The sequence below is a fragment of the Macaca thibetana genome, chromosome 2 (assembly GCF_024542745.1).
Source record: "Macaca thibetana thibetana isolate TM-01 chromosome 2, ASM2454274v1, whole genome shotgun sequence".
NCBI classification, from domain to species: Eukaryota; Metazoa; Chordata; class Mammalia; order Primates; family Cercopithecidae; genus Macaca; species Macaca thibetana.
In genome coordinates, this window is record NC_065579.1 from 18,192,790 (window position 1) to 18,219,952 (window position 27,163).

At 38.7% G+C, this 27,163-nt stretch overlaps 1 protein-coding gene and 1 pseudogene across 17 annotated transcripts in view; both read right to left on the bottom strand.

The window, feature by feature from the left end:
- The window catches only part of RBMS3 (RNA binding motif single stranded interacting protein 3), a 1,212,964-nt gene that overhangs the window by 23,942 nt on the left and 1,161,859 nt on the right, over positions 1 to 27,163 (bottom strand). For 6 of the 17 annotated variants that reach the window (XM_050779422.1, XM_050779425.1, XM_050779433.1 and 3 more), the window contains 2 exons: positions 4,597 to 4,677; positions 1,396 to 1,523 (listed from right to left, as the gene is read on the bottom strand). In XM_050779422.1, coding sequence (XP_050635379.1) covers positions 1,396 to 1,523; positions 4,597 to 4,677 — 209 coding nt within the window. Of the gene's footprint in view, positions 1 to 1,391; positions 1,524 to 4,596; positions 4,678 to 7,862; positions 8,025 to 27,163 lie in introns of those variants that run through there. The other 11 variants (XM_050779423.1, XM_050779427.1, XM_050779436.1 and 8 more) reach the window with 2 other exon arrangements.
- LOC126948079 (uncharacterized) lies at positions 1,534 to 4,590 on the bottom strand (annotated as a pseudogene).

Sequence of the window (27,163 nt, forward strand, 5' to 3'; positions counted from 1 at the left end):
TTACTTTTGTAGCAACCTAATAAATAAAGTATTTCTTAATGTTTTAACAAATATCAGAATAAACTTTTTCTTTAAGAAGAAAATTTATTATCTTAAATAATGGAGCAGCACTCTGTAGATAGGCAGGATTTGTCTAGGGATTCTCTATTGATCAGGGATTTTATTGCTATCTACAAAGTTGAATAGTTTGCATGCCAAGACACCTGTATAAAGACTTTCCTTTTGTAAATTGTTTTGGTTTCAATAAACAGCCCTCAAACTTTACGAAAGTTTGCCAAATGTTTACTCAACACAAAGCCAAATGTACTTTGCATTATGGGTGATTTAAGGATTTTCAAGAGTAATTCTGAAAATCCTTGCCAATTTTATTCCTGAATAAGACCATATTTTCTATTACTTAATATCTTAATACCCTTTTTCATGGACATTTAACTGTGTATTCAAAGCAACCCTACAAGGGGGAGTGTTGCTGTCTTCATTTAAGAGTAAGGAGACCGAGACTAAAATGCAGGCTCTCTATTCAGTTTCAGGTTAGGAATAGTATAATTTTTCCAATAATAAATATGGTAGATTTTTTTAAATGGCTGCAATGCCTCTCTCTATATCAAGCAATTTCAAAGTGAACTGCTACATTGACTGTTTGGCCAAGTGACTTGCTTTGGCTAATGACATATTAGAAAATTAGCTATAGGCCGGGCGCGGTGGCTCAAGCCTGTAATCCCAGCACTTTGGGAGGCCGAGACGGGCGGATCACAAGGTCAGGAGATAGAGACCATCCTGGCGAACCTGGTGAAACCCCGTCTCTACTAAAAAATACAAAAAACTAGCCGGGCGAGGTGGCTGGCGCCTGTAGTCCCAGCTACTCGGGAGGCTGAGGCAGGAGAATGGCGTGAACCCGGGAGGCGGAGCTTGCAGTGAGCTGAGATCCAGCCACTGCACTCCAGCCTGGGTGACAGAGCGAGACCTCGTCTCAAAAAAAAAAAAAAAAAAAAGAAAATTAGCTATAAACAGAATTGAAGAGTGCTTGTACATTTGGGCTTGTTCTTTACTATTCTTGAAATTCTGAGATTTCCATGTGAATTAGCCTGCTGGAGGATCAGAAGCATATGGCCCGGTCACTTCCATCACACATCCAACAGCTAGCAACACCCAGAAGCAGAGACGCATAGATAATCAGCAGCTGTTCCTAGATGTTTCATTCCTCTCAAGATCAGAAGAACCATCCACCCAAAGTTAGCCCAAATTTCAAACCCACATAATCATGAGCTAAATAAATGCTTGTTGCTAAGTTTGGGGTGGTTTGTATTTCATCAAAAGCTAACAGATACAACATTGAGAGAGTGATGTCAAGATGGCTGATCTCAAGGAAAAGAGCTTAGCACAGCCCAGACTTACTTAGACTGTTGGTAAGAATATGCAGGTGCATGTTCGTTGGATGTGTCCACTGCTATCTGTTGCTGCTGACCACTGGTGTCCTGGGATGAAGGTGCCACTGTCTGGGGAGAGGTATCAGCAACAACACCCTAAGGAGGCAAATAAGAACATAAAAGCCTTACTTGCAGCAAAGGGCCCTCTCTAGATAAGCGGTAAGTACCCCTCTTCTATTTGGCTTAAGTAGAGATGCTTTCAGCTACATGAAGTCACAATAGGTACTCAGAGGACACCCAGAGAGCACATTTAGATAAGGGCTAAGTAATTCACCCTAATGTGGCACCAAGAAACCTTGCCATTAGAAGTTGTTGAAGTAGTTAAGTGGTCAGAAAATAATTTTGCCTATACTTGGAACTTTTAAACCAGGTTTGCACATTTATCCACAAGAAATAATAATTTATGCTCATTCAGGATTCTTACAAAAACTTGTATGTTCAAACATTATTTTCCTGGCATATTTTACCGTATCATGTCTATATCCTTTGGGATAATAATGGAAACTGATCTTAATAAAAATATACATCAAAGTTTGGAAATCTTTTCAAAGGATGCTATTAAGTAGGTTTTCTCTTCAGTAATTTGTTTTGTTTTGCTTTGTTTTCTGGTATATGAACTGAAAGTCACCAAGAAGTTTTAAGAAAACAACAAAAAAACTTGTCCTTAATTTTGGTTTGCTTTTCCTTCACCCTTTCTATTTTTTTGTTTCTCACAGATGCTGGCAAGAGTGAATTTCTGGAATTCGTCACAATCAAGAATATAATTTTGGATTCCAGAGAGGCATAGGTGATTTTATTTGGTTGTTAGGTGATTGTATTTGGTTGTTACTAGGCCTAAGAAGAGCACCTATCTTGATAAATTTTCCTGGTTTTATTTGTAGTCCTGGATACCTGCAGTGATGTCAAGTAATCTGTCACTGAGATTCCCTAAATTTCTTCTTTAGAATTTGAAAATTCTCTCTATATTTATTCAATATTTTCTTTCCTAATTCACTACTTGCTATTATTTATTTTTTGACACCTCCTACTACCTTTACTTTATAGATATTGATAAATGTTCAATAAGTGTTTTAATTAATGCTTTTCCTTATAATCACTGGTTCAAGGCAATGTATCAGTATATTTATATTTTTCTCAGTGAAATATTTCTTTTTAATCCCTAAATATAACTATAATTAGACTGTTTCCAATAAGCCACACTGTTAAATGTCTCAATCATCAAAATGGTCAAATTTTATATATAAGTATATGTTTTTCGTGTACACAGAAATGAAAATATGTGGCAGAAGTTTACACTTAAAGTGCCTATTTTCTCATGGCATAGGTGCTTTTTGATAGCTAAATATAGCAAAGAACATGGAATTTAATCATATATTCTTGAAATTCTGAAAAGACAAAACTGTTTAAGATTTGAGACCTATAGGTCTGGAACACATGAAAGATTTAACAATTGGAACTCCTTGATTTCCTAAGCTACATAACAGTGCCCTGTTAACTTGGTATGAACAAACGTTTGTCACACACCAAAACCAGAAAACATTTGAGAAGATCCAATTTAGTCTGTAAAGGTCTCCCTCAATCTCAGAGATTGAGAGTCTTGGTGGATTTTTATGTGGAGTGGTACCAACATAGCAGTTGCTTGCCAACAAATGGAGTAGCAAAGACATCAACTGCAGAGGATTCCCAGCTGATGAGAAGGAATGCAGGTGACCATAATGCACATGTGCATCAGGAGAGGGGAAAGAAGGGCAGTCAAAAAGTAATGGCTAGAACCAGAGCAAAGAATATACATACCTAACTGTTTTACCACCATCTGCATAGCTCTGTACCCTCTCCATTTCTATGTGGTTTATGGCTCTGTCCAGTAGAATGATGTGTAGAGGGCATAGATTTATCCCAATGGAAAGAGAGAATGAATGCAGCAAAACTTCCATTAAGGACAAGCTGACATCATCATTCATGATATTCACAGCAATAAGAGTTGTACAACTTCTTTCTTGTCTGTAAGAAGCTGCAAGCCTGTGCAGGTTCATCACCTAGAGCAATGATTTCTAGTCTTTGGGTACATATTTTAAAAATATGATGTTCACAGTGGCTCATGCCTGTAATCCCAGCACTTTGGGTGGCCGAGGTGGGTGGATCACCTGAGGTCAGGAGTTCAAGACCAGCCTGGCCAACCTGGTGAAACCTCGTCTCTACTAAAAATACAAAAAACAAAACAACAACAAAAAAAACTAGTGGAGCGTGGTGGTGGGCACCTGTAATCCCAGCTACTTGGGAGGCTGAGGCAGGAAAATCACTTGAACCTGGGAGGTGGAGGTTGCAGTGAGCTGAGATTGTGCCATTGTGCTCCAGCTTAGGCAACAGAGTGAGACTCTGTCTCAAAAAAAAAAAAAATGTTCAGTCTATATTCCAGTCAAATTCATAATCTGTGGGAATAAGACCCAGGAATCAATATTTTTTAAAGCTCTCCAAATAATTTCAATGTGCAGAAAAGTTTGAGAACCAGTGCATTAGTGCAGTGTCTCTCAAATTTTTAATGTGCATTTGGATCACTGAGTGATCATCTTAAAATGCAAATTCAGATGCAGTAGGTCTGGATAGTACCTAAGAGCCGACATTTCTTTTCTTTCTTCCTTCTGACAGGGTCTCCCTGTTTCACCCAGGCTGGTCTCGAACTTCTGGTCTCAAGAGATCCTCCTGTCTCAGCCTCTCAAGTAGCTAGGATTACAGGTGCATGCCATCATGCCCAGCAAGTCTGCATTTCTAACAAGCTCTCAAAGGATACCAATGATGCTGGTCTAGGAACCACTCTTTGAGGAACAAGGCATTAAAGAACTAGTTCATTCACATAGTTGCAAACTTTTTTCCTTTTGTAAGTATTTGTGATTAAAATTGTTGGAGTTGTGATTTGGTTTCTAGAATTTTCTCTAAATATGAAAGAGACTCCCATCAAGAGACTCCCGTCGTGCCTCTGTAGCAGATGACCTCATTGCATGTGCAAAGCAAAACACAACCACATTCAAGTAAATGTTTATACTTTCATATACTGAATGTTAGAGTAGCACAAAAATTGCAAGTGAGGATTCCTACGGTTATGGGGGGACTACAGTGTATGCGACTGAGATTTATTTATTCTAACCTCTTTATTCGACAGAGATAGACTTACTTCAATAGAAACAGCTGTCGGAGGCACAGGCGTGTACTGGGGAATGTAGGTCCCTTGCATAGGAGCAGCAGCAGTCATATACTAGAGAGAATCAAAGAAAAATGCATGTGAACTTTGAGCTGCAACCAGTGAGCAAATTAAATACCACATGAGACTGCTTTGGCTGTGGGGCCCATAGCCAGTGTGTAGTTTTTTTCCAACTCAATTTTCACTAAAAATAAGGCAGCTCCTCTCAGTATTGAAAGGCCTTTCTTACTAAATTTAGCACCCACATTAGCCCTACCTCTTAATTATCGATATGAGTTAATTCACCCCCATTTCCTCACTTTGTCCTTTTATACATTCTAAATAAGATCTCAAACATTTCACATCTAAACACAAACTCCAGGAGAGTAGGGATGATGTCTCGTTTTTACTATCTTTTATTGCTAGCACCTATCACACAGTAGGCTCTCAACAAGTATTTGTTGAATGAATGATCATATAAATTGTTAGTAATATTATTTTTTGAATTTAAAAAAGCAAAGTAATGCAATAGCTATGTGATACATTCGCATTACTGGCAAATGTCATTTTTTCATTTTTGCATCACTTTTTTAAATATAAAAGAGTATTACAGATAATATTGAAGTCTCTATTGTTCCCTTCTCCCATTTCATTCTCGTATCACTGTTAAAATTTCGTTTCCAATACCTTTAATCCACCAAATTTTTCTCATTGCGATGAATAATGAAGCCTAATCATTGTTTGTTAAGTTGTAGTAGTCAATAAATTGTGTATTGAGGATAAGTTGTATTTTTGCAATGAAGAAAGGGAGCCCCACTAAAACTACATGTTCAGTTACATAAGCATAAAGTATGACCCATATTCATAACACACATATCCACCCTGCAAATTCAAAGTTCTACTCTTCAAGAATTGAATTTCCTATGGAATCAAAACATCAAAACTGGAATCATCAAATGAATTCAAGGTTTCTCAATTCATAATTTTTTGTAGAAAATCAAAAGCTCCTTATTCTAAATTTGCTGAGATCAAATACTAAGTTCATGTACAAATATGAAAAATCTAAATTACTGTTTTGTGTATGTGTATGTTACTATATTCAGTATTTAAGAGACATACTGATTCTGAATCAAGGAAAGCATCTGAACACTAGTCCATCTTTTCTTTCTTGCTGTTGGAGTGCAGTGGCGTGATCTTGGCTCACTGAAAGCTCTGCCTCCAGGGTTCAAGCGATTCTCACGCTTCAGCCTCCCAAGTAGCTGGGAGTGCAGGTGTGTGCCACCACACCTGGTTAACGTTTGTATTTTTAGTAGAGACAGGGTTTTGCCATATTGGCCAAGCTGGTCTCAAACTCCTGGCCTCAAGTGATCCACCTGCCTCGGCCTCCCAGAGTGCTGGGATTACAGCCGTGCGCTACTGCGCCCAGCCGGCATCTGCCTTTTCAACAAGATGACTCTATAGAGTATGTTGTAGATAACAGTTCCCTGGCCATTTCAGGTAGATAACTTGCCTCTTATATAGGTTCTAAATATCCTTTAATTTAGCACTTTTTACAATATATTCCTTGGAACACTAGCTATACTGAAAGTAAAGCTTTCTGTGTTCCAATGTATTTAAGCAATGCTGCATAACATATCTTCTTCTTGATACTGGCATCTGATTAAACTCTGAGAAATCATGTTTTACAGAAGCAGCCTATTTAAAGGGGATAAACTAGTATTTCTAAAACGTGTGTTTTGATTTTTGGTATCATTTATTAGTTTTGCTTAAAATTAAGAAATATACTCTGGAAAATGTTTAATTGAATTTCAAAAATCTAGCAGTTTTATAGCAAGTGAGAATATATTTTTATCCACCACAAATTTAATTAAGTTCAGAACTGATACATTTGTGGTTCATGTTCTACCCTTTGGTCATGGTATTCCAAGGTTTACTATATACTAGTAAAAGGATAAACCCTCACCTATTTGAGTATTTCCTGTTCTAAAGTAATTCTAAACTTTGCAACTTGCCCAGTAAGTTATGTACATCCTTTGCATAAGAGGATGTCACTAGCACCCTCTGTAGAATACTACTGGGATCCATCCCCACTCCACTCTCTCTATCTCTAAGAAGAAATACTGTGAATTAGAGGTCATTAGAAACATGACTTGTGGCCGTATACAGCAATGTTCACTAGTTCACATGAGTATCTATTCCATGATTTGGACTTTCCTTGCCACACTGTAGTTCCTAGGTAGTATGGTTAAAAAGAAGCACTGGGGGTGGCTGGAAAGACAGATGAATAGGAACAGCTCTCGTCTGCATCTCCCAGCAAGATCAATGCAGAAGGCAGGTGATTTCTGTATTTTCAACGGAGGTACCCAGCTTATCTCACTAGGACTGGTTAGACAGTGGGTGCAGCCCAAGGAAGGCGAGCTGAAGCAGGGTGGGGCATCGCCTCACCCAGGAAGTATAAGGGGTTGGGGAACTCTCTCCCCTAGCCAAGGGAAGCCCTGAGGGACTGTGCTGTAAGGAACATGCATTCTGGCCCAGATACTATGCTTTTCTCACAGTCTTCACAACCGGCAAACCAGGAGATTCTCTTGGGTGCCTACACCACTAGGACCCTGGGTTTCGAGCACAAAACTGGGCAGCCATTTGGGCAGACACCGAGCTAGCTGCAGTTTTTTTTTTTTTTTCATACCCCAGTGGCACCTGGAATGCCAGCGAGACAAACCATTTACTCCCCTGGAAAGGGGGCTGAAGCCAGGGTGCCACCCTCACGGAGCCCAGCAAGCTAAGGTCCACCGGCTTAAATTCTTGTTGCCAGCACAGCAGTCTGAAGTTCACTTGGGATGCTGGAGCTTGGTGGGGAGAGGGACGTCTGCCATTACTGAGGCTTGAGTAGGCAGTTTTCCCCTCGCAGTGTAAACAAAGCTGCTGGGATGTTCAAACTGGGTGGAGTCCACAGCAGTTTTGCAAAGTCACTGTAGCCAGACTGCCTTTCTAGATTCCTCCTCTCTGGGCAGAGCATCTCTGAAAGAAAGGCAGTAACCCCAGTTAGGGGTTATAGATAAAACTCCCATCTCCCTGGGACAGGGGACAGAGCACCTGTGGGTATGGGCAGCTGTGGGTGCAGTTTCAGCAGACTTAAATACTCCTGTCTGCTGGTTCTGAAGAGAGCAGCTGATCTCCCAGGATGGTGCTTGAGCTCTGCTAAGGGACAGACTGCCTCCTCAAGTGGGTCCCTGACCCCCATGCCTCCTGACTGGGAGTACCTCTGAACAGGGATCGACAGACACCTCATACAGGAGACCTCCAGCTGGCATCTGGCGGGTGCCCCTCTGGGACGAAGCTTCCAGAGGAAGGAACAGGCAGCAATATTTGCTGTTCTGCAGCCTCCGCTGGTCATACTCAGGCAAACAGGGACTCGAGCAGACCTGCAGCAGAGGGGCTTGACTGTTAAAAGGAAAACTAACAGAAAGGAATAGCATCAACATCAACAAAAAGGACGTCCATACAAAAACCCCATCTGAAGGTCACCAGCATCAAAGACTGAAGGTAGCTAAATCCATGAATTTGAGGAAAAACCATTTCCAAAAAGGCTGAAAATTCCAAAAACTGGAATGCCTCTTCTTCTCCAAAGAATCACAACTCTGCACCAGTGAGAGAACAAAACAGGACGGAGAATGAGTTTGATGACTTGACAGAAGTGGACTTCAGAAGGTGGGTAATAGCAAACTTCTCTGAGCTAAAGGAGCATATTCTAACACCATGAAAGGAAGCTAAGAACCTTGAAAAAAGGCTAGAGGAATTGCTGACTAGAGTAACCAGTTTAGAAAAGAATATAAATGACCTGATGGAGCTGAAAAACACAGCACGGGAACTTCATGAAGCATAGACAAGTATCATTAGCCAAATTGATCAAGTGGAAGAAAGGATATAAGAGATTGAAGATCAACTTAACGAAATAAAGCATGAAGACAAGATTAGAGAAAAAAGAATGAAAAGGAATGAACAAAGCCTCCAAGAAATATGGGACTATGTGAAAAGACCAGACCAATGTTTGATTGGTGTACTGGAAAGTGACGGAGAGAATGGAACGAAGTTGTAAAACACTCTTCAGGATACTATCCAGGACAACTTCTCCAACCTAGCAAGACAGGCCAACATTCAAATTCAGGAAATACAGAGAACACCACAATGATATTCCTGAAGAAGAGCAACCCCAAGACATATATTCATCAGATTCACCAAGGTTAAAATGAAGAAAAAAATGTTAAGGGCAGCCAGAGAGAAAGGTCTGGTTACTCACAAAGGGAAGCCCATCAGACTAACAGCAGATGTCTCTGAAGAAACCCTACAAGCCAGAAGAGAGTGGTGGCCAATATTCAACCTTCTTAAAAGAATTTTCAACCCAGAATTTCATACCCAGCCAAACTAAGCTTCATAAGCAAAGGAGAAATAAAATCCTTTACGGACAAGCAAATGCTGAGGGATTTTGTCACCATCAAGTCTGCCTTACAAGAGCTCCTGAAGGAAGCACTAAATATGGAAAGGAAAAACTGGCACCAGCCATGGAAAACCATACCAAATTGTAAAGACCATCAACACTATGAAAAAACTGCAACTAATGAGGAAAATAACCAGCTAGCATCATAATGACAGGATCAAATTCACACATAACAATATTAACCTTCAATGTAAATAAGCTAAATGCCCCAATTAAAAGACATGAAGTGGGAAATTGGATAAAGAGTCAGACCCATCGGCGTGCTATATTCAGGAGACGCATCTCACATATAAAGACACATATAGGCTCAAAATAAAGGGATGGAGGAATGTTTACCAAGCAAACAAAGCCAAAAAAAAAAAAAAAAAAAAAGACAAAGAAGGGCATTACATAGTGGTAAAGGGATCAATGCAACAAGAAGAGCGAATTTCCTAAATATATATGCACCCAATACATGAGCACCCAGATTACTAAAGCAAGTTCTTAGAGACCTACAAAGAGACTCAGACTCCCACACCATAATGGCGGGAGACTTTAACACCCCACTGTCAATATTAGATCAACGAGACAGAAAATTAACAGGGATATTTAGGACTTGAACTCAGCTCTGGACCAAGTGGACCTAATAGACGTCTACAGAACTCTCCCCCCAAATCCAACAGAATATACATTGTTCTCAGCACCCCATCACACTTATTCTAAAATGGACCACATAGTTGGAAGTAAAACACTCCTCAGCAAATGCAAAAGAATGGGAGTAATAACAGTCTCTCAGACCACAGTGCAATCAAATTAGAACTCAGGATGAAGAAACTCACTCAAAACTGCACAACTACATGGAAACTGAACAACTTGCTCCCGAATGACTACTGGGTAAATAATGAAATTAAGGCAGAAATAAGTAACTTCTTTGAACCAATGAGAAAAAAGACACAATGTACCAGAATCTCTGGGACACAGCTAAAGCAGTGTTTAGAGGAAAGTGATAGCACTAACTGCCCACAGGATAAAGCAGGAAAGATCTAAAATTGACACCTTAACATCACAATTGAAAGAACTAAAGAAGCAAGAGCACACAAATTAAAAAGTTAGCAGAAGACAAGAAATAACTAAGATCAGAGCAGAACTGAAAGAGATAGAGAGATAGAGACACAAAAAACCCTTCAAAAAATCAATGAATCTGGGAACTGTTTTTTTGAAAAGATTAACAAAATAGACCACTAGCCAGACTAATGAAGAGAGAAGAATCAAATAGACACAATAAAAAATGATAAAGGGGATATTACCACTGATCCCACGGAAATACAAACTACAATCAGATAATACCATAAACACCTCTATGCAAATAAACTAGAAAATCTAGAAGAAATGGATAAACTCCTGGACACATACACCCTCCCAAGATTAAACCTGGAAGAAGTCGAGTCCCTGAATAGACCAACAGCAAGTTCTGAAATTGAGGCAGTAATTGATAGCCTACTAACAGAAAAGGTCCAGGACCAGATGAATTCACAGCTGAATTCTACCAGAGGTACAAAGAGGAGCTGATACCATTCCTTCTGAAACTATTCCAAACAATAGAAAAAGAGGGAATCCTCCCTAACTCATTTTATGAGGCCGCCATCATCCTGATAACAAAACCTGGCAGAGACACAACAAAAAAATGAAAATTTCGGGCCAATATGCCTGATGAACATCGATGCAAAAATCCTCAATAAAATACTGGCAAACCAAATCCAGCAGCACATTAAAAAGCTTACCCACCACGATCAAATTAGCTTCATCCCTGGGATGCAAGTCTGGTTCAACATACAGAAATCAATAAATGTAAGCCATCACATAAACAGAACCAATGACAAAAACCACATGATTATCTCAATAGATGCAGAAAAGGTCTTTGACAAAATTCAACAGCCCTTCAAGCTAAAAACTCTCAATAAACTAGGTATTGATGGAACATATCAAAATAATAGTTATTTATGACAAACCCACACTCAATGTCATACTGAATGGGCAAAAGCTGGAAGCATTCCCTTTGAAAACAGGCACAAGACAAGGATGCCCTCTCTCACCACTCCTATTCAACATAGTATTGGAAGTTCTGGTCAGGGCAATCAGGCAAGAGAAAGAAATAAAGGGCATTCAGTTAGGAAGAGGGGAAGTTCAATTGTCTCTGTTTGCAGATGACATGATTGTATATTTAGAAAACCCCATCATCTCAGCCCAAAATATCCTTAAGCTGATGAGCAACTTCAGCACAGTCTCAGGATACAAAATCGATGTGCAACTATCACAAGCATTTCTATACACCAATAATAGACAGACAAGAGAGCCAAATCATGAGTGAACTTCCATTCACAATTGCTACAAAGAGAATAAAGTACTTAGGAATACAACTTACAAGGGATGTGCAGGACCACTTCAAGGAAAACTACAAACCACTGCTCAAGGAAATGAGAGAGGACAAAAACAAATGGAAAAAACATTCCATGCTCATGCATAGTAAGAATCAACATTGTGAAAATAGACATACTGCCCAAAGTAATTTATAGATTCAATGCTATTCCCATTAAGCTACCGCTGACTTTCTTCACAGAATTAGAAAAACTATTTTAAATTTCATATAGAACCAAAAAAGAGCCTGTATAGCCAAGACAATCTTAAGCAAAAAGAACAAAGCAGGAGGCATCACAATACCTGACTTCAAACTACACTACAAGGCTACAGTAACCAAACAGCATGGTACTGGTACCAAAACAGATATATAGACCAATGGAACAGAAGAGAGGCCTCAGAAATGTGCCACACATCTACAACTGTCTGATCTTTGACAAACCTGACAAAAACAAGCAATGGGGAAAGGATTCCTTATTTAATAAATGGTGTTGGGAAAACTGGCTAGCCATAGGCAGAAAACTGAAACTGGACCCGTTACTTACACCTTATACAAAAATTAACTCAAGATGGATTAAACACTTAAATGTAAGACATAAAGCCTTAAAAACCCTAGAAGAAAACCTAGGCAGTATCATCCAGGACATAGGCATGGGCCAAGACTTCAAGACTAAAATGCCAAAAGCAATGGCAACAAATGCCAAAATTGACAAATGGAATCTAATTAAACTAAAGAGCTTCTGCACAGCAAAAGAAACTATCATCAGAGTCAACAGGCAACCTACAGAATGGGAGCAAATTTTTGCAATCTATCCATCTGACCAAGGGCTAATATCCAGAATCTACAAGTAACTTAAACAAATTTACAAGAAAAAGACAACTTTATCAAAAAGTGAGTGAAGGATATGAATACACACTTCTCAAAAGAAGACATTTATGTGGCCAACAAACACGAAAATAAAAGCTCATCATCGCCATCATTTGAGAAATACAAATCAAAACCACAATGACATATCACCTCATGCCAGTTAGACTGGTGATCATTAACAAGTCATTAAACAACAGATGCTGGAGAGGATGTGGAGAAATAGGAACACTTTACACTGTTGGTGGGAGTGTAAATTAGTTCAACCATTGCAGAAGACAGTGTGGCAATTCTTCAGGGATCTAGAACCAGAAATACCATTTGACCCAGCAATCCCATTACTGGGTATATACCCAAAGGATTATAAATCATTCTACTGTAAAGACATATACACACACGTTTATTGTAGCACTGTTCACAATAACAAAGACTTGGAACCAACCCAAACGACCATCAATGATAGACTGGATAAAGAAAATGTGGCACATATACACCATGGAATACTATGCAGCCATAAAAAGAATGAGTTCATGTCCTTTGCAGGGACATGGATAAAGCTGGAAACCATCATTCTCAGCAAACTAACACAAGAACAGAAAACTAAACACCACATATTCTCACTCACAAGTGGGAGTTGAACAATGAGAACACCTGGGCCCAGGGAGGGGAACATCATACAGTGGAGCCTGTAGAGGGGTAGGGGGCTAGGGAAAGGATAACATTAGGAGAAATACCTAACGTAGATGATGGGTTGATGAGTGCAGCAAACCACCATGGCATGTATATGCCTATGTAACAAACCTGCACTTCCTGTACATGTATCCCAGAACATAATAATAATAATAAAGTAGCATTTTAGATGAATCTTAGCTAAACTTCTTCAAATGACACTTGAGTTATTTAAAACTCCATCTGCATTTTGTTTTAGTAAAACGGAATCAGAGTATCTTTACTTCTTTCATCACATTCAATAAAGTTGTAAACATGACCAAAACTGAACTGCCTGTCATGCAATTCATACTCAAATTCTCTTCAGAACAACAGAGTCAAGCAAAATGCTTTATCTATTTTACAGATGGAGAAATATAGATTCTTACATAATGAAGATAAGCCCCAGTTTTGTTGTTTTTTTCTTTCCTTGTTTTCTTTTTGTTTTAGAGGCAGTCTTGCTCATGTGGCCCAGGCTGTTGTACAGTGGTACAATCATAGCTCACTGTAACCTCCAACTACTGGGCTCAAGTGATCCTCCAGCCTCACTCTCCCAAGTAACTGGGACTATATGCATGTGCCACCATGCCTAGATAAGTTTTTTCCTTTTATTTTTAATTTTGTAGAGACAGGGTCTTGCCCAGACTGGTCTTGAACTCCTGGCCTCAAGGATCCTCTGGCCTCTGCCTCCCAAAATGCTGACATTACATGTGTGAGCCACCATGCCAGGCCCCCAGTTCTTCTAACCTACTATTCAGCACACTTTTCAGTCTACTTCATTATTTTTGAAGTAAACAAGGTCTTAAGATCTTCCTTCTGATAATTTCTATGTAATATAGATTTTAACTTGTTTTAATGGCCTTTAATAATTTAAGTAAGAAATATAGAAACATGTGCCATTGATAATTTTAGTTTTTTTTTTCCATACTTTTTTTTTTTAACCTTCACTTTATAGTCAGACAACCTAATTTTCTTCTAGGCGAGCTACCTTATATACTTGGTAACTTATTTTTATGTTTCTTTTCTTAAAATAACCAGTAGAGATTTAATAGTATAATTGAGATTAGCTCAGTTCAATGTGTTATATGTGTGGGTATGTTTTAATGAAAAAAAATCTTTCCACTTGCTTTTCTTTTGTCACAGAAAACCTAACAGAACTTTAAAAAGTTGAAAATTAAGAACAGGTTATTTTAAACTAGTCAGTGCTATGGAGTTTTATGTCCCTTAAGACTATTATCTCTGGATAAAAATTTTTGTATTACAGTTCTTCTGTGGTAGACATATACTTTCTAAGGTAAATCCTCAAGAAGTGACAGTCTTGTGAAATTAGGAACAAGTGTTTACAGGAATTGGTTATAGCTATGTGTAAGTTCAATTCCCAGCCTTAGGTAATTGGTGACAAATAACTCTGAACTTTCTCTGCAAGCTCATAGCTTGATTTTCTTCAGAGCACAGACGAACTACAGTCAGACTTAATAATACCGCCTGCACAAACGCGGGTTAGATCTGGGTGCCTCAGAGACTGCTTTCCTTTCATACAGTTAATAAATGGCAGAGGACTAAGAGAACAACCTGTGATAATCACTTCTGCCCTTTTAACTTGATAAATTCTCATAGATTACTTATTAAAACCACAACAAGAATAGATATATATCCTTAAGCTATTTTTGTTTTACTAGAGCCTCACAAAAGCTAGAACATATCTGCCATAATTATTTCATGAACACAAGTTTTTTATTTTGTACTTTTCGGATATAGGGGCTAATGGGGACCACAGTACAATGAGATGACATATATTAATCCATACAATATTTCGTTGTATATTCACCAATGCTGTAAGTAGCAGCTTGAACTTATAGCATTAATGAATATATACATATATATATATTTGATAAACAGCTGGATGATTTTTACATATTCTGAAAACATTAGATTTTCACATGTGAATGTGTAGGAGCACTGAATAACCATTTTCAAACCCACAGAATAAATTCCAGACTCCATCCCTTGTTCCAAAAAGTCTAGACACTGCATCACCATGATGTGGCATGAAGAAAAAAAAAATTGTAAAACTGGAACGGAACCGTGTTTTTGCCTATTTTGGTTGGGACAAATGGTTTCCATTAATGTGGAATCATTGATTATTTCTGTGGAAACAAACAAAACCCTAAATTATTAGTTCTAGACTTAACACTCTTTTCCTCCACTAAAGCAAAACAAAACAAACATATTTTACATATTTCCTGTGAGGAAACTTTTCATTTTAATTATTTGTAGAGCCAGGGAGGGGCGAGGAAGTTCCTGCATTTCAATATTTGAAATTTCAGTTTTGGGAATTTCCTAAAATAATTGATCAAACTCATTTGAAGTTATCATTGTACCATTTAGATTTTAAATTGGTGCTTCCAGTCCTTGCCATAAAATTCATGAAGCTGGTTAACAAATTTCAGAAAGGAGAGTTTTTCAGGTCGTATCAAACCCAGAAAGTCAATGAGAACAATAGATTTGGAAAGTTGTAAAAATGCACCTCTGAAAGGAAGTCGAGTAGAAGAAAACAAAGATTGTGGGGGAGGCAGAGCAAGATGGCTGAATAGGAACAGCTCCAGTCTCCAGCTCCCAGCCTGAGAGACACAGAAGACGGGTGATTTCTGCATTTTCAACTGAGGTACCGGGTTCATCTCACTAAGGAGTGCCGGACAATCGGTGCTGGTCAGCTGCTGCAGCCTGACCAGCAAGAGCTGAAGCAAGGCAAGGCATCACCTCACCTGGGAAGTACAAGGAGGAAGGGAATCCCTTTTCCTAGCCAGGGGAACTGAGACACACAACACCTGGAAAATCAGGTAACTCTCACCCCAATACTGCGCTTTACCAAGGATCTTAGCAAAGGGCACACCAGGAGATTATATCCCACACCTGGACGGGAGGGTCCCATGCCCCCGAGCCTCCCTCATTGCTAGCACAGCAGTCTGTGATCTAACGGCAAGGCAGCAGCGAGGCTGGGGGAGGGGCGCCTGCCACTGCTGAGGCTTAAGTAGGTAAACAAAGCCACTGGGAAGCTGGAACTGGGTGGAGCCCACAGCAGCTCAAGGAGGCCTGCCTGTCTCTGTGGACTCCACCTCTGGGGACAGGGCACAGCTAAACATAAAAAAAAAGCCACAGAAACCTCTGCAGATGCAAACGACCCTATCTGACAGCTTTGAAGAGAGCAGTGGATCTCTCAACACAGAGGTTGAGATCTGAGGATGGACAGACTGCCTGCTCAAGTGGGTCCCTGACCCCTGAGTAGCCTCACTGGGAGACATCCCCCACTAGGGGCAGACCGACACCCCACACCTCACACGGTGGGGTACACCCCTGAGACGAAGCTTCCAAAGCAAGAATCAGACAGGTACACTCGCTGTTCAGTAATATTCTATCTTCTGCAGCCTCTGCTGCAGATACCCAGGCAAACAGGGTCTGGAGTGGACCTCAAGCAATCTCCAACAGATCTACAGCTGAGAGTCCTGACTGTTAGAAGGAAAACTAACAAACAGGAAGGACACGCACACCAAAACTCCATCAGTACATCACCATCATCAAAGACCAAAGGCAAATAAAACCACAAAGATGGGGAAAAAGCAGGACAGAAAAGCTGGAAATTCAAAAAATAAGAGCGTGTCTCCCCCTCCAAAGGAACGCAGCTCATCGCCAGCAACAGATCAAAGCTGTACAGAGAATGACTTTGATGAGTTGAGAGAAGAAGGCTTCAGTCCATCAAACTTCTCAGAGCTAAAGGAGGAATTACATACCCAGTACAAAGAAACTAAAAATCTTGAAAAAAGAATGGAAAATGGATAACTAGAATAATCAATGCAGAGAGAGCCATAAACGAACTGACAGAGATAAAAACCATGACACGAGAAATACATGACAAATGCACAAGCTTCAGTAACCGACTCGATCAACTGGAAGAAAGAGTATCAGCGATTGAGGATCAAATGAATGTAATGAAGCGAGAAGAGAAGTCTAAAGAAAAAAGAGGAAAAAGAAATGAACAAAGACTTCAAGAAGTATGGGATTATGTGAAAAGACCAAATCTATGTCTGATTGGGGTGCCTGAAAGTGAGGGGGAAAATGGAACCGAGTTGGAAAACACTCTTCAGGATATCATCCAGGAGAACTTCCCCAACCTAGTAAGACAGGCCAACATTCAAATTCAGGAAACACAGAGAACGCCACAAAGATAGTCCTCAAGAAGAGCAACTCCAAGACACATAATTGTCAGATTCACCAAAGTTGAAATGAAGGAAAAACTGTTAAGGGCAGCCAGAGAGAAAGGTCGGGTTGCCCACAAAGGGAAGCCCATCAGACTAACAGCAGATCTCTCGGCAGAAACTCTACAAGCCAGAAGAGAGTGGGGGCCAATATTCAACATTCTTTTTTTTTTTTTTTTTGAGACGGAGTCTCGCTCTGTCGCCCAGGCTGGAGTGCACTGGCTGGATCTCAGCTCACTGCAAGCTCCGCCTCCCGGGTTTACGCCATTCTCCTGCCTCAGCCTCCCAAGTAGCTGGGACTACAGGCGCCCGCCACCTCGCCTGGCTAAGTTTTTGTATTTTTTTTTTTTTAGTAGAGACGGGGTTTCACCGTGTCAGCCAGGATGGTCTCGATCTCCTGACCTCGTGATCCGCCCGTCTCGGCCTCCCAAAGTGCTGGGATTACAGGTTTGAGCCACCGCGCCCGGCCAACATTCTTAAAGAAAAGAATTTTCAACCCGGAATTTCATATCCAGCCAAATTAAGTTTCATAAGTGAAGGAGAAATAAAATCCTTTACAGATAAGCAAATGCTTAGAGATTTTGTCACCACCAGGCCTGCCTTACAAGAGACCCTGAAGGAAGCACTGAACATAGAAAGGAACAACCAGTACCAGCCATTGCAAACACATGCCAAACTGTAAAGACCATCGATGCTAGGAAGAAACTGCATCAACTAATGAGCAAAATAACCAGTTAATATCATAATGACAAGATCAAGTTCACACATAACAATATTAACCTTAAATGTAAATGGACTAAATGGTCCAATTAAAAGACACAGACTGGCAAATTGGATAAAGAGTCAAGACCCATCAGTTTGCTATATTCAGGAGACACATCTCACATGCAGAGACACACATAGGCTCAAAATAAAGGTATGGAGGAATATCTACCAAGCAAATGGAGAACAACAACAACAAAAAAAAGCAGGGGTTGCAATTCTAGTCTCTGATAAAACAGACTTTAAACCATCAAAGATCAAAAGAGACAAAGAAGGCCATTACATAATGGTAAAGGGATCAATTCAACAGGAAGAGCTAACTATCCTAAATATACATGCACCCAATACAGGAGCACCCAGATTCATAAAGCAAGTCCTTAGAGACTTACAAAGAGACTTAGACTCCCATACAATAATAATGGGAGACTTCAACACCCCACTGTCAACATTAGACAGATCAATGAGACAGAAAGTTAAAAAGGATATCTAGGAATTGAACTCAGCTCTGCACCAAGTGGACCTAATAAACATCTACAGAACTCTCCACCCCAAATCAACAGAATATGCATTCTTCTCAGCATCACATCACACTTATTCCAAAATTGACCACATAATTGGAAGTAAAGCACTCCTCAGCAAATGTAAAAGAACAGAAATTATAACAAACTGTCTCTTAGACCACAGTGCAATCAAACTAGAACTCAGGACTAAGAAACTCAACAAAACAGCTCAACTACATGGAAACTGAACAACCTGCTCCTGAATGACTACTGCCTACGTAATGAAATGAAGGCAGAAATAAAGATGTTCTTTGAAACCAATGAGAACAAAGATACAACATACCAGAATCTCTGGGACAGATTTAAAGCAGTGTGTACAGGGAAATTTATAGCACTAAATGCCCACAAGAGAAAGCTGGAAAGATCTAAAATTGACACTCTAACATCACAGTTAAAAGAACTAGAGAAGCAAGAGCAAACACATTCAAAAGCTAGCAGAAGGCAAGAAATAACTAAGATCAGAGCAGAACTGAAGGAGATAGAGACACAAAAAACTCTCCAAAAAATCAATGAATCCAGGAGTTGGTTTTTTGCAAAGATCAACAAAATTGATAGACCACTAGCAAGACTAATAAAGAAGAAAAGAGAGAAGAATCAAATAGATGCAATAAAAAATGATAAAGGGGATATCACCACCGACCCCACAGAAATACAAACTACCATCAGAGATTACTATAAACACCTCTACGCAAATAAACTAGAAAATCTAGAAGAAATGGATAATTTCCGGGACACTTACACTCTCCCAAGACTAAACCAGGAAGAAGTTGAATCCCTGAATAGACCAAGAGCAGGCTCTGAAATTGAGGCAATAATTAATAGCCTACCAACCAAAAAAAGTCCAGGACCAGATGGATTCACAGCTGAATTCTACCAGAGGTACAAGGAGGAACTGGTACCATTCCTTCTGAAACTATTCCAATCAATAGAAAAAGAGGGAATCCTCCCTAACTCATTTTATGAGGCCAACATCATCCTGATACCAAAGCCTGGCAGAGACACAACAAAAAAAAAAGAGAATCTTAGACCAATATCCCTGATGAATATCGATGCAAAAATCCTCAATAAAATACTGGCAAACCAAATCCAGCAGCACATCAAAAAGCTTATCAACCATTATGGAAAACAGTATGGCAATTCCTCAAGGATCTAGAACTAGAAGTACCATATGACCCAGCCATCCCATTAGTGGGTATATACCCAAAGGATTAGAAATCATGCTGCTATAAAGACACATGCACACATATGTTCATTGTGGCACTATTCACAATAGCAAAGACTTGGAATCAACCCAAATGTCCATCAGTGACAGACTGGATTAAGAAAATGTGGCACATATACACCATGGAATACTATGCAGCCATAAAAAAGGATGAGTTTGTGCCCTTTGTAGGGACCTGGATGCAGTTGGAAACCATCATTCTCAGCAAACTATCGCAAGAACAGAAAACCAAACACCGCATGTTCTCACTCATAGGTGAGAACTGAACAATGAGATCACTTGGACTCAGGAAGGGGAACATCACACACCGGGGCCTATCATGGGGAGGGGGGAGGGGGGAGGGATTGCATTGGGAGTTATACCTGATGTAAATGATGAGTTGATGGGTGCTGACGAGTTGATGGGTGCAGCACACCAACATGGCACACGTATATATATGTAACAAACCTGCACGTTATGCACATGTACCCTAGAACTTAAAGTATAATAATAATAAAAACCAAAACCAAACAAACAAAAATAGAAAACAAAGATTGTGCTAGATGATGCTAACAGCATGCCATATGAATTACTTTCAAAAGCATGTAGTTCAAAATTCTTTTTATCAAAGGGAACTTGGGGATATAGGGAATAAACTGAGTTATGATTTGTCAGAGTTAAGTGAGTAGCTGAAGGAGAGGAGCAGTATTATCTCAAGTAGAGGTATTTCACACTTTTGAGGGTCACATTTTTAGATGTGCACAATTCTATTATTTCTGAATTGAGGCACAATGTCTGAACTTGGGTTGGAAAAGTGATACCATTTCACATGCTTGCTTTGACTAATTAATTAGTAATATCTGCCTCAAGTGAAATTCTAAGAATGCTTTATATGTCATCATTTCACTCAAGGGATGACAGATCACACACAGAGAGGAGGAGATCTTGAGATATTTTCCTTGAGTGTAGGGTGTCCCTACTAGGGCATGGCAAGGATGGACTCCTACCTGGCCCCCTACTGCTGAGTTCTTCCTATATTCTTTCTACTTCTGTCAGTGGAATGTATAATGGATAATGAACTAGATCTCCATCCAGACTAGTAACAGTGTATGCATTCATAATGCTTTATATGAATTTTAGTATATAAAGGAAGCTATTTACTTAAGGTACGAATATAGAAATAACAAAGTAAACAGTTACAAGTATGAAATAATTATCCAGGAGATGAATACAGAGCAGGATAAACTTCTACTGGGAGTGAAAGTACTTGAAGAAGGAAGAAGGCCAGTTAGTGGGCTTGACAGGTATATTATTCCATTGTCTCCCAGAATATCACCAAACATAACCCACAGAGAACTGTACGTTAAACTATTAAAAAAAGAAATACAGAGAATTATTGTATTCAGGAGTGAGGGTCATTTGCTAATGGCCTACAAAATTGTATCTCTGTATGTCAACAAGAGACAATTAAAATGAAAATTCAATACTATATATATAGCATCAAAAAAAAAAAAAAAACAAAATAGAAACATGAGAAAAGACAATGAAAACTTCTAAACTACAAATTAGAAAATCTTAATGAAAGAAATATAAGACCTCAATATATGCAGAGATATACCACATTCCTCAATTAGAAGACTCAGTACTGTTAAAGTGTTCATTTTCCCTACAAACTGCAATCCCAATAGAAATTCAAGCAGATTTCTTAGTAGAAATAAACAAGCCCTTTATGAAATGTGTATGGAAATACAAAGGACTTAGAATGTGGAAGAAAATTCTGCAAGCAAAAAATCAAAGTTGAAGGATGTATACTACTAGATATCAATAGTTACTGAAAAGTCATGGTAATTAAGATAGTGTGCTTAGTGTTGTATTGCAAGGATAGAAAAATAGACGAATGGAATAGAGAGACTACAAGGAATCTCACTATATGATTTCTTAGAACTGCCTGTGAATCTACAATGATCTCAATAAAAAACTTTATTAAAAAACAAGACAATGAAAAATTTAAATATATATAGTTGATGTAAATGGTCAATATGCATAGCTAAACATGATTGATCTCACTCATTGGTCATTAGGAAAATATAAGTTAAAAATATTATGATATAACACCCTATTCCAACACAGCTGGCAAAAATGAAAAAGGCTCACAATACCAACTGCTATAAAATTCACTAGGGAATTTTAGTAAGGATGTGGACAATAGGAACTCCCATATACTGCCAGTGGGAGTTTAAATTGTAAAATTGTTTGGCATTACCAATTAAGCAGAACATTTGCAGAACTCATGACCAAGCAATTACACTCCTATGGATGTATGCAACAGAAATTCTTACAAATATACACCAAAAGATAAGTATAACATATTTAAACTAAAATTATTTATAATGATTCTAAGCTGGAAGTTGTCTAAATATCATCTACAGTAGAGTTAATTGTAACATATGCTTATTGTATAAAATATAAAACAGGGAGAAACAAAGTACTGTATGGATGGGTCTCACCATGTTGCATTTTAAATGTTTTACACTGTATTATTCCATTTGTTTAAAGCTTAAAAACAAGACAAATCTTTGGTGATAGAACTTAGGATTTTTTATACTTTTGTGGGGATAAGAAAAGGGCAAGAATATAAGGGAGGTTTCTGTGATAAAACCCTTTTATATGTTGATGTGGATGATGGATCCATGCGTGTTTACACTTTGTAAAATTTATTGAGCTGTACATTTGTGAATTGTGTATTTTTTCTGTACATATGTTATACTTCAGTAAAAGAGTATTTAAAAAAACTGACAGAAAACAAAAAAGAATGATTTTATATGAGAACGGGGCAATTTATTCATTCAAAAGGATATAATTAATAGATTCAGATGTGAAAAGATTGGGAGATTTGTAAGGTACCAATGTTCTCTTTTCATCATTTCTATATTTGAAACACGTTGTGAGGTGAAAATGAAAGGTGGTGGGTTTGGCAGTCAGAGAGAAGGTATAAAATGATTGTCTTGAAGAGCGGGGGAGTGAATGGACCAGGGTTATGTACTAAGATTTCTAGGAAGTGTTCAGGTAACATTTAAGTTGTGGTCACAAAATCAAGGTAAAGCCCATCAACAGAGTGGCATTTTACTCTAGCCATATCCAGCTGTTCTAAAGAATGGAGCAGTCTGAGAATGGAAAGCAAGTGAGATCCAAGTTTTACTGGAAGAAGATGATGGAAGAAGAGTTAGCCAGGGTAGGTGAGGCACAGGAAAGACAGTGATTACCATCTTTTACTATGGAATCTGAGTTAGAGATGGATGTGAGAAAATGAAGAGGGAAAAGTACTGAAAGAGGGGGCAACAATAAACAGAAAAGCAGGCTTAGTAGTGTCAAAGAACTGTTGCCATAGAGTCATGAAAGAAGTGTGTGGAAGGAAGGAGGGGGTCATCAGAATGTGATATGCGTGAAATGGAATGCTTAAAACTGAGATTTAGAGTGAGCACAGTAATTGCTAATGATAAATTCTAGGATAGAATAGAGAAAGGTCACCAGAAATAAGGAGCTCAGGAAACTGAGAGGCCAAAGTGCTGTTTTGTTAAGTTCCGATAAAGGATACACACAACGAATTCATTTACTAGCAATATTTAGTCAGAAATGTTTAAACCCCTATTATATGCCAAGTATTGTGTTGAGAAACCATATACTATAGCATTAAAGCATAGATTGGGTAGTAGGACATGATAAAGCCAGAAAAAAACTGGTTTAGTTACTAACACATTGGGTATCCTGGGGATACCCAATTCTCCTTGTTAATCTTATATATATAAAGCTATTTAATTTTAGGTATTATTTATTATTGCCAATCTTACATTCATCATAGTACCCAGGAACCAAGTAGATAATCAAATTCCTGCAAATTAGATCTTTTGTATTATTACTACTTTTTTCTGTTAGTGTTTCTATTTCACATTTGAATTTCTTGTCTGCTCATACCCTCTTCAGTGTTCCTTAACATTCTGTTTTCTTTTTGCCAGGTTAGCCTGGTTTGTGAATAATAAAAAATTTAGAAGTGACTGTAAAGTGGTGATTTCCTTAAATAAGAGACTCTGTTAAGGTCAAACCAACATTTATTATCAGTCTTTAAATTTGAAATAATCAATAATAAATTAGTTTAACTGGCCTGACTGATCTATTATCTAGTTAGTTCTTTTAGAAACTAATATGAACACATAAACAACTAATGTCCTTAGCCTCTTTAGATTCATTTAATTTTGTCTGTCGGGTAGGCCTGCTTCTTTGCTTTGGAAACGAAAGAACTGAGGGACTTTTTCAAAAAGACAAAAGAACGAAGAAATTCTCAATGTGCCTGGAAGCTTTGTTGTTTTCTATTTAAGTTCTGTGACTAACGCATTAGATTGGGCTTGGTAAAGATGCTTTAGCCAAAGAGAAAGGGAACTTATTCAGTCTGCCACACACAGAGTAAATTCCATTTCCACACAAAACATTTCCTTTTGATGGTCTCCAGCCCACACATCGTGAATGTCAGTCATCCCAGTGGACTCAAGTAAATGATGCAACTTAACAAGAGAAAATGTTGAAGGTATTCCTTAATGTTTTCTGAAACAGACCTCAGTCTCTACAAGGGTCAAGGATATAATTTTTTTTAATGTGTTTTTTGGTCAGGAGATTTTCAGAGACAGGACTTGACTTCCTCAACTATTTAGAATATTCATATTAGAGGTTGCTCCCAGATGGGTGGGAAGCAAATGAAGACAGGGAGAAAATGGAGGGAAGAAAGGAAGAGGCAGCAACATTCTAAATAAACAGAAAGTAACAGAAAACAAAAAGTTGGAAACTGCAACAAATAGGGCATAAAGCTATTTGATTAAAATACCTCTAGGCACTGTGCATATTTAGAGGGAAACAATTAAATGGTACTACTCCCTATCCATGTGAGTACAATTTTGGCAATATAAAAACAAAATGAAAAAGTCTCTGCAAGCACTCTTTTTTCCAAGACTGTGAGGAATTCAAAATAAAGATCCAAAAGCAAAAAAATAGAAAGGAGAACTGGGAGGAAATCGACCCTCTGGTGCCAGAGTCCAGATTCCACTCCTTGCCAAAGGAATTGAAGAATAGCTAGTTTGATGAGAACTGTCAAACAATGGAGAAGAAAAGTATGTAATTGTGGGGTAAATTTTATTCCACTCCCATTCAATTCTTAGAATCGTTGTGACCTACATCATCTCACTTATGTTTGGCTATTCCCAAATCCACTTACTCACAGTTAAGAGCACTTTCTTCCCAGCCTCCTTCTTCTGTGCCTTGTTTCCACTGTGTTCAAACTTTTTTTTTAATCCACCTATAACACAAATCCAAAACCTGTCTCTCAAGCTGAGTCCAAATGCTAAATTTCTGTATGATGCCTTGCTTCAGCCCCTCATTGGGAAATGGTAACTATCTCTTATGACATCTAACAGCTTTTTCTCTGTCCCTCTGCTAAAGCTCTTACCAGTCAAACCATGCAAACTAGAAAGACCATGCCTAATTCATTATGGTTGGTAGTTAATACATATTTGTTGAATGAATGAATGAATGAATTAATGAATGAATGAGTGAATGAATAAGCACTCTGGGTAAAAAGCTTAAGGTTTTCAAGGAGAACATAAAAAATTAAGGGAGAAAAAAGTCAGCTAAAAAAGTAGGCTTCTTTTTTTAAATGGAATAATTAAGGGCTAGAATTAAAGGAAAAACATTAAAATTAAGAGAAAAGGAACTCTGAACCAGTAAAAAGTGTTGTCCTACACCTAATCTATTTGAGAAGAAACTGGAGCCACTTATGAAACAATTTAAAATTAAACAAACAAACAAACAAACAAACCAAGTGTATTAGGACAAAAAGAAGCAGGATACCAAATGTATAAGTAAGATCTTCCATCATAGGAAGCTCTTGATAACATGGGGTGGTGGAGTACTCTGTTAAAAGGCATTCTGAAGTGAGGCCAAGGCTGAAATCAATGGTAATGAAATAATGTCGTTTTGAGGAGGTTTGAAGAGATGAGTATTGGGCCAGCATCGACAAGTGAGTCCAAGGGAGGAGGCAGTTATAAAGTGGGGAATGGGAGAATCTTGTGTTTCTAAGAAAGATGGGAAGAGAGAAAACCCTGGAGAAGCTGGAGAAGTGAGTCCAAGAGAGGAGGCAGTTATAAAGCATGGAATTGGAGCATCTTGTGTTTCTAAGAAAGATGGGAAGAGAGAAAACCTGAAGGAGCTGGTGGGAAGAGGGAGGAAAGAGGAGCCCATGAGTGGTATGAGCCTGGAATTACACTTTGGTGAAGCTATTAAAGGGCATTTAAACCACAGAGATGTATCTTTATATTCTAGTTAAAATTATTGGAATGGTCAGTATGTTTCCATTCCTGAACATACCCCAAATCTTCATTAATGTGACTCTGAGTGGGATTTTTATGAGAAATTGAAAAGAGAATAAATTTTACATCAAAATCAACGTAGAATAAAGAGAGCAAATAAGAGTGATTATAATGCCCTCTAAAACTCAAATACATGTTGCATTAAGCTTTGGACTTCTAAAGGGTATGGAATTGGGGATTTCAGACAATCATCTGGTTTCAAAATATTGAGAGACCCAGATATGTCTCGGTTACATTCTTTTTTTTTTTTTTTTTTTTTTTTTTTTTTTTTTGAGACGGAGTCTTTGCTCTGTCACCCAGGCTGGAGTGCAGTGGCGCGAACTCGGCTCACTACAAGCTCCGCCTCCTGGGTTTCAGCCATTCTCCTGTCTCAGCCTCCCGAGTAGCTGGGACTACAGGCGCCCGCCACCGCGCCCGGCTAGTTTTTTGTACTTTTAGTAGAGACGGGGTTTCACCGTGTTAGCCAGGATGGTCTCGATCTCCTGACCTTGTGATCCGCCCGTCTCGGCCTCCCAAAGTGCTGGGATTACAGGCGTGAGCCACCGCGCCCTGCCGGTTACATTCTTAAACAAAGAAAATAAATTGGATATAATCAACTCAAAAGGGCAAATCTTAATATTTCCCATTCATTGGAAAAATATGATATAAAGGGTCTGAACATTAAGAGAGGCATGTAAGATTTAGCTTCGAAAAGGAATAAAACTAATGAAATCAATAAGCAAACCAGAAGTGCACATTATTGGGTGGTAGCAAAAAAGAAGGCAGTCAAAGTCAAACAAAAAGCAAAAGCAATATAGATATCATATTACTTTTCATTTTTATCTCTGAATTTTCTTGATCTGGTCTCACCTAGTTTCTTGGTCCTTGAATGCTATATCCTAGAAAACATGAGTTTCCGTTTAGGGCCTGGGAA